At 43.9% G+C, this 7500-nt stretch overlaps 2 protein-coding genes across 2 annotated transcripts in view; both read left to right on the forward strand.

The window, feature by feature from the left end:
- Positions 1-461, forward strand: part of LOC308331898 (peptide-N(4)-(N-acetyl-beta-glucosaminyl)asparagine amidase-like) — a 20072-nt gene extending 19611 nt beyond the window's left edge. The window contains exon 12 of the mRNA XM_080787429.1: positions 226-461. Coding sequence (XP_080643555.1) covers positions 226-413 — 188 coding nt within the window. The 3' untranslated portion in view covers positions 414-461. The remainder of the gene's footprint in view (positions 1-225) is intronic.
- A 1568-nt stretch (positions 462-2029) lies between these two features.
- Positions 2030-7500, forward strand: part of top2b (DNA topoisomerase II beta) — a 62986-nt gene continuing 57515 nt past the window's right edge. Inside the window, 3 exon segments of the mRNA XM_080786775.1 lie at positions 2030-2665; positions 2668-2678; positions 6064-6279. Coding sequence (XP_080642901.1) covers positions 2638-2665; positions 2668-2678; positions 6064-6279 — 255 coding nt within the window. The 5' untranslated portion in view covers positions 2030-2637.

The raw sequence follows: 7500 nt of genomic DNA on the forward strand, positions 1-7500 counted from the left end.
GTAATGTAAAGTGAATCTCTCTCTCTCTCTCTCTCTCTCTCTAGGTAATGTGAAGTGAATCTCTCTCTCTCTCTCTCTAGGTAATGTAAAGTGAATGTCTCTCTCTCTCTCTCTAGGTAATGTGAAGTGAATCTCTCTCTCTCTCTCTCTCTCTCTCTCTCTCTCTCTAGGTAATGTAAAGTGAATGTCTCTCTCTCTCTCTCTCTCTCTCTCTCTCTCTCCCAGACGGTACATCACACACCTTCTCCGAGCTCATTGGTTCCCCAGAGCTGCTCATCGAGGCTCGTCTGAGCGGGGGGGAGGGGCCATCGTCATGGCAACACGCCCAGCTGTTCAGGGAGAGTCTGAAGGACACGCCCCCAGGGGGGGAGGAGCCATCGTTTGAGCTGCTGGTGCACCTGGAGGACGCCTGACGATGATGTCACACTGTGACATCACATCCTGTTAAAACCTGGAGGACGCCTGACGATGATGTCACACACTGTGACATCACATCCTGTTAAAACCTAGGGGACGCCTGACGATGATGTCACACTGTGACATCACATCCTGCTACAGCTGGACGACTGGACGACATTTGTGTCGAAAACAAAAATAATATATCAAAAAATATTCTTGATGAAAAACTATATTATTATAATTAAATGATTGAGCTTGGGACCCCCTGGCACCCCCGAGGACCCCCTGGCACCCCCCCGAGGACCCCAGTGGGGTCCCTGGAACCCCAGTTGGAGAAGCACTGGTCTGGTAGTTGAGAGGTGCTCATAATTCAGTCAATTCAATTATACAGAAATCAGAGTTTACACTATTTATCATGATTGATCCATTATTATTATTATTATTAATATTTACGTATGAGGTCAGTGTAGAACTACCATGAAAAGCAGAAAATGTTTTTTTTTAGGTATTAAAATCGCCACTTCCAGTAGACACATTTATAATCGTAAAATCAATGTTAATTTTACCCAGAGTGTACAAATGCAGGTCCATTTGGTTCCATTTGAACACTCAAGAGTTACAGACCCATAAGGGTCCATTTGGTTCCATTTGTACACTCTCAGAGTTACAGACCCATAAGGGTCCATTTGGTTCCATTTGTACACTCTCAGAGTTACAGACCCATAAGGGTCCATTTGGTTCCATTTGTACACTCAGAGTTACAGACCCAAAAGGATCCATTTGGTTCCAAACTATCATTTAGCTGGGGACCCCCTGGAGCTCCCTCAAGGACCCCCTGGAACCCCCTCAAGGACCCCCTGGAACCCCCCAAGGACCCCCTGGAACCCCCTCAAGGACCCCCTGGAACCCCCTCAAGGACCCCCTGGAACCCCCTCAAGGACCCCCTGGAACCCCCTCAAGGACCCCTCAAGAGAATAGTTTGTAGACATATTATCGTACTGTGGCTGAGCATGCAGTGTCCCCAGTAGTCGACCCCTCCTCACCCGGGGTCATAGTTCATCATAATGACTGTACGTACGACTGCTATAATAAATATATATATATTTCTTCATGTCTGAGGTTGATTAATAAGCACAAATATGCCCTGATATGATGCTAGCTCCTATACGTTCTAATATGTCCTGATATGATGATAGCTGCTATACGTTCATGTGTCCTCTTTTTGGTAATTCAGAATATGGTATGCCTAATACTTGATTTCTGGAAGATTAAAAAGCATGCCTCTGTTTTTTTGTAATGCCAATTTTCCAAATTTTATAATCATAGTCATGCCAATGATGCCATCATTATGTGTGGGCACGCACGCACGCACGCACGCACACATACTACAAAGTGTCTATGGTTTTGGTTTTTTGGCGTGCCTCTGGCGGCCCTCTGGTCGGGCCACAGGCGGTAAGTGCACCCCACCCATCGGCTGGCTGGCTTGGGGCTTAGCTTTGTGTCCTGCTCCCGATTGGCCGCAAAAGCCGGTACCCTCTGTGAAAGCCGCCACGCCATTGGCCGGCCTCTGTGAGAGCGGCCACGCCATTGGCCGCCGCTGTGTGGACGGATGGACGGTGGTTCGGGTGCCACAGCAGGGACGGAAGGACCGTTAGCCTAGCGGGGACAGCCGTGCTTTTTAAATTAATTATCAATGAAATATAATATTTCAGCACGTTTTTAATTCCGTAATCATTCCATGTGAGCACGTGACGTCAACACCGTCTCCTATAAACATACTTTTATAAAATAACAGCAACAAACTGGGCGGTTTTTTTTTGTAGGCGTTTTGTACTCTGTTTATAACTGAGGCTAACCGGGTTAGCAGCTTAGCTTAGCATTTAGCATCTCATTGTTGCTCGGCCGGGAGGCCTCCAGACGCCGCGGCTTGAGTTTAACAGTAGCCGCCTGGCGGTGCGCTCCGCGCGGCCACGGCTCCGCACAGCGAGCCGCTGAAAGGAAGAGAGAAGACAAACAAAGCAATATGAGAAGTAAACGCTTTGTTGTGGAGGAGGCTTTATTACTCTAGGCTTTATTATTATTATGAGTTACTGACTGGAACTATAAGGGCGTTTTATTGTGGTCTTTTTTTAGTTTGGGGAAGGCTTTTAGTTTTTTAATTTGAACATTTAAAGAGACCGCTAGTTGTTGTTTAGCATCATTTATAAACAGGAGGATTTTAATCACAAAGAAACACCGATGTCCAACGGAGCAGCAGGGAGTGGAGGCTCACATGGGTGGTAAGTTACTATTACTACTATTATTATTACTATTAGTATTATACATATTATTATTGTTTTTATAAATATTGTTATTATTTGTTATATAACAAACATGCAGGATTGCAGGGCTGACCTGGGTGGTAAATGATGTTATTAACGTATTATTATTATTATTATTATTATTATTATGTTATTATTATTACTACTAATCCTAGGCAATTAAGTTAAAGAAGGCCCAGTCAGTCTGTTTATTGTTTATTTAATTCGTTGTGATTGATTGGTACTTTATTAAACAGTTTTGCAGAGGCACAGTTTACAGTTCAATGCAAGGTCTGCTTGAAATGCAATAGGGCTTGTTTCCATTGAGGTCCTTGCATTCAATCCACATGCAGGCACGTTTTGTTTTGAACTCTGGTTGTTCTTCAGACTACCCTGAGCTTTACATTGTGAACGTGGTTCGTCTTGTTGTTGTAGAGGAACATATATATCACTATTAAACACAATTAGAGTTGTGTTCACAGGGCTCGAAATTAACTTTTTTACTTGGTAGCACTGGTGCTCCCAAATTCAGAATGAAGGAGCACCAGAAAAACATTAGGAGCACCCACCAAAATTTTACGAGCACCAATATGTAATCGATTTTTTACATTCATTATTATTACACTTGTAGCCTACAGCAGTGGTTCCCAACATTTTTCATGTCAAGCACCTCAAATTGACACTCATTAGCCCACGGACCCCCATTTGAAAATATATGCCAGGGACCCCCATATGAGAAGATTTTTACGGCTCTAGCAGTGATTTTCAGTTATTTACATTTCAAGGACCCCCAGTTTGACCTGAATTAGGCTACCGTTCCCCATTTTCTATCTCTGGGACCCATAAAATCAAAGTTAATTTAACTGAGTGTACAAATGTACAGTGAAATTGGTTTACCCATAGTATGTAGTACACTCTCAGAGTTTCAGACCCATAAGGGTCCATTTGGTTCCTAACTATCATTTAACCGAGGACCCCTAGGGATCCCCGGACCCCACTTTGGGAACCACTGGCCTACAAGCCAGTTGGTATGAGATGCTATTTTTGTGGCAATAAACCAGTTAAATTCTAAATACTGTCTCTGCTATAATTTCTGAATTTGTAAATGGCTACAAAACCCTTTGTTTTATGTAGGCCTGCTTTTTGATTGAAGTAAAAAAAAATATATATATATATATATATATAATATATATATATATATATATTATATATATATATATATATATATATATATAGGCCTACTGTATATATTTATGAGAAGTTATTTTCATAACGTCATCATAAATGTGTGTGTGTGACTCCACACATTCCATTCAATTGAGCCCTTTTGTTGTCTCTCACAGCTGAGGACCTCAGGTCCAGCTGATGTTGATCACCCAATCAGTCCACGGACTGACGGGAGGTTAGAGGAAGTAGAAGAAGCCAAGGAGATATTTCTTTAAACAATCATAACTCTGGACAGGAATGGACTAGGAACTTACTTTTTTTTGACATGCTCAGATCTTTATGCTCTACAAGTTTAAATCATCTCGCGGGAGGGAACCGGCCCGCGACACTTTCGGTCGCGATCGTTTTGGTCGCACTACAGTAATTATATGCAGTAGCACTGGTGCGCTCAGTTATATTTTGAGATCGCACAGATTAAAATTCAGCCGCATTTGCGACCAAAATGGTCGCTATTTCGAGCCCTGGTTCATGTGAGTTTATCTAAGTGTAATAAAGGGTTGTTACGGCGTAACAGCTTTTACTGTAGTTATTATAGTGTAATAAAGTGTTGTTGTAGAGGTTTTACAGCGTAATAGCTTTTACTGTAGTCAGTACTGGCTATTGTAGACTTAATAGTAGTACCAGTGCTGCACAATTTATTGGAAATAAGTAATTTACATTCAGAGACACCAGTATGAGATCTCCTTTCTAACGCTGTAAACAACAGTACAGTCACTGGTCTAGAAGGATAAATGTAAACAACAGTACAGTGAGTCACTGGTCTAGAAGGATAAATGTAAACAACAGTACAGTCACTGGTCTAGAAAGATAAATGTAAACAACAACAGTACAGTCACTGGTCTAGAAGGATAAATGTAAACAACAACAGTACAGTCACTGGTCTAGAAGGATAAATGTAAACAACAGTACAGTCATACACTTGGGGCTCCATTTTCATCACCGCTAAACCCCAAGTTATCCCTAAACTTCTTTGTCTTTTTTTTTTTTTTACTATTTTGCGAAACATTTTTGAATAGTTAAAATGGCCAGTCTACAAGCTCACAACGTGTCAATGTAGATTGGCTAGTTGAACTATTCAAAAATGTTTTGCAAAATAGTAAAAAAAACAAGATATAAAGGAAGAAGAAGAAGTTTAGGGATAAGGGGTTTAGCAGTGACGAAAATAGAGCCCTTGGTCTAAAAGCATAGCACCAAAAGGTCTTGTTTCCATTTCGGTCCTATACTGTAAGTAATCAATTCATCAAAATGAAGCAGCCTGACCCTACTAACTACTTCCTGTGGTAATGCTGAGGCAGATGATGGACAGACAATGGATTGATTTTCTGACGTAAGCACCTCACTAATTAAATAATTATAATACTATTAATAATTATTATAATAACTAGTACAGCTCACGCTGTACGCTTCACCTTATGCCCCCATAACATAAGCTGTGTGTGTGTGTGTGTGTGTGTGTGTGTGTGTGTGTGTGTCAGGGGGAGGTCAAGGGGGTCGAGCAGGGTTTATGCTTAGGGTTATAGGTCTAAACAGCCTAAAGCTTTGATTGTTTCTGTCCTGGGTCCCTGGGTCCCTGGCTGGGTCCCTGGGTGCCTGGCTGTGTCCCTGAGTTCCTGGGTCCCTGGCTGGGTCCCTGGGTGCCTGGCTGTGTCCCTGAGTTCCTGGGTCCCTGGCTGGGTCCCTGGCTGGGTCCCTGTGTCCCTGGCTGGGTCCCTGGTTGGGTCCCCCATCTAATGGCATTTCTATCTCTGGGGCCCCCAATTTATATTGTAAAATCAAAGTTAATTTGTGTACAAATGGAACCATACGGACCCGTTGGGTTCATTTGGTTCCATTTGTACACTCTCAGAGTTAACATTGATTTAACCCATAAAGGTAGTCGCACCCTGGACGCGTTTTTCGAAAACCGACCGTAAAACGCAGCTAAAGATCCCAAAGCGTGTCCAGTGTGCAGGAACCTTTAGGGCCCATTTGTTTCCAAACTAGTTTATCTGGGGACCCCCTGGAACTCCCTCAAGTGGGACCCACTACACAATATGTTGAAGAAACAACAACAACGACGACACAGAAAAATGACAAAACCAAGTCTCAAAGCGTGTGAGTGTTTAACGAGCGTTATGCGCGTGTATTCTAACAACAGACCCTCTTTGAAAAAAACAATGCCGCCAAAAAGGAGGAAGCTAACGGTCGGGGGGGCGACGGAGGAGGAGGAGCCAAGGCGGACGGCGGAGGGAAGAAAGGGGGAGGAGCCTCCAAAAAGCTGACGGTGGAGCGCGTTTACCAGAAGAAGACCCAGCTGGAGCACATCCTGCTGAGGCCGGACACCTACATCGGCTCTGTGGAGCCCGTCACCCAGGTAACCACACGCCCTATGATGTCATACAGGTAACCACACCCCTATGATGTCACCCAGGTAACCACACCCCCTATGAGGTCACACAGGTAACCACACCCCCTTCTGACACCACACATCCTGCTACGCCCCAAGGAAGCTTTGAGAAGGAAAGGACATGGTCACGTGACCGGGCTGCGCCATGACACTTTCATGGATGCTTTCATGGGAGCCTAGCCCTACAAGTCAGAACCCAATGGTACTGAAGTTTCTGACATTTTGGAGACCCAGTAGCCATGGGGTCCTATTCCACCTCTACCCTGCCACCTGGTACGCGGACATAAATAAACATAAATATGTCGGATACGTCCTGTCTGCGCTGTTTGAGTGCTTCTGTTCGTTTGAGGGCTTCTGAATGTGTGAACTATAAGTACCTATAGATACCGCTGCGAATTCTCCTGTGGTGCGGAAGCCGTCAAGTATTTTTAATCTTTGTTTGACCGATTTGGTCGCTTTGATTCTTCTCTTCCTACCTTGTTTATTGACACCTCATTGTACCGCCTATCTGGCTAGCTAGTGGCGCTATAGCTATGACAGAGCAGATCAGAGGCAGGAACGTAGCCACGCTCAAGCCAACCGCACAGCGGGAGGCGGTACAGTAAACGGTAAATAAACAAGGAAGGAAGAGAGGAATCAAGCTTCCAAATCGGTCAAACATAGATTAGAAATACTTAACGGCTTCCGCAGCACAGGAGAATTCGCAGCGGTATTTATAGGTACTTATAGTTCACACATTCAGAATAACTCAAACGAAAAGAAGCCCTCAAACGGCGCAGACACAACGTATCCGACGATATTTATGTCCGCGTTCTATCATTTCAATACGAAAACACAGTAACGCACAGGGACCCCACGGGTAGCCCGGTTCGGCACGAATCGATTGGGCTGACCCAGGGGGTTCCGAGAGGGGCTAATGGGAGCCAAAACTACACCCGGAAGTTGCAGAATGCACTGGAGTCAATGAGAGCTCAGTGACCAGCTCTATTTATATATAAAATACACTGGAGTCAATGAGAGCTCAGTGACCAGCTCTATTTATATATAAAACACACTGGAGTCAATGAGAGCTCAGTGACCAGCTCTATTTATATATAAAATACACTGGAGTCAATGAGAGCTCAGTGACCAGCTCTATTTATATATAAAATACACTGGAGTCAATGAGAGCTCAGTGACCAGCTCTAT

Source organism: Protomyctophum bolini (assembly GCF_963924005.1).
Source record: "Protomyctophum bolini genome assembly, chromosome: 17".
Classification (NCBI taxonomy): domain Eukaryota; kingdom Metazoa; phylum Chordata; class Actinopteri; order Myctophiformes; family Myctophidae; genus Protomyctophum; species Protomyctophum bolini.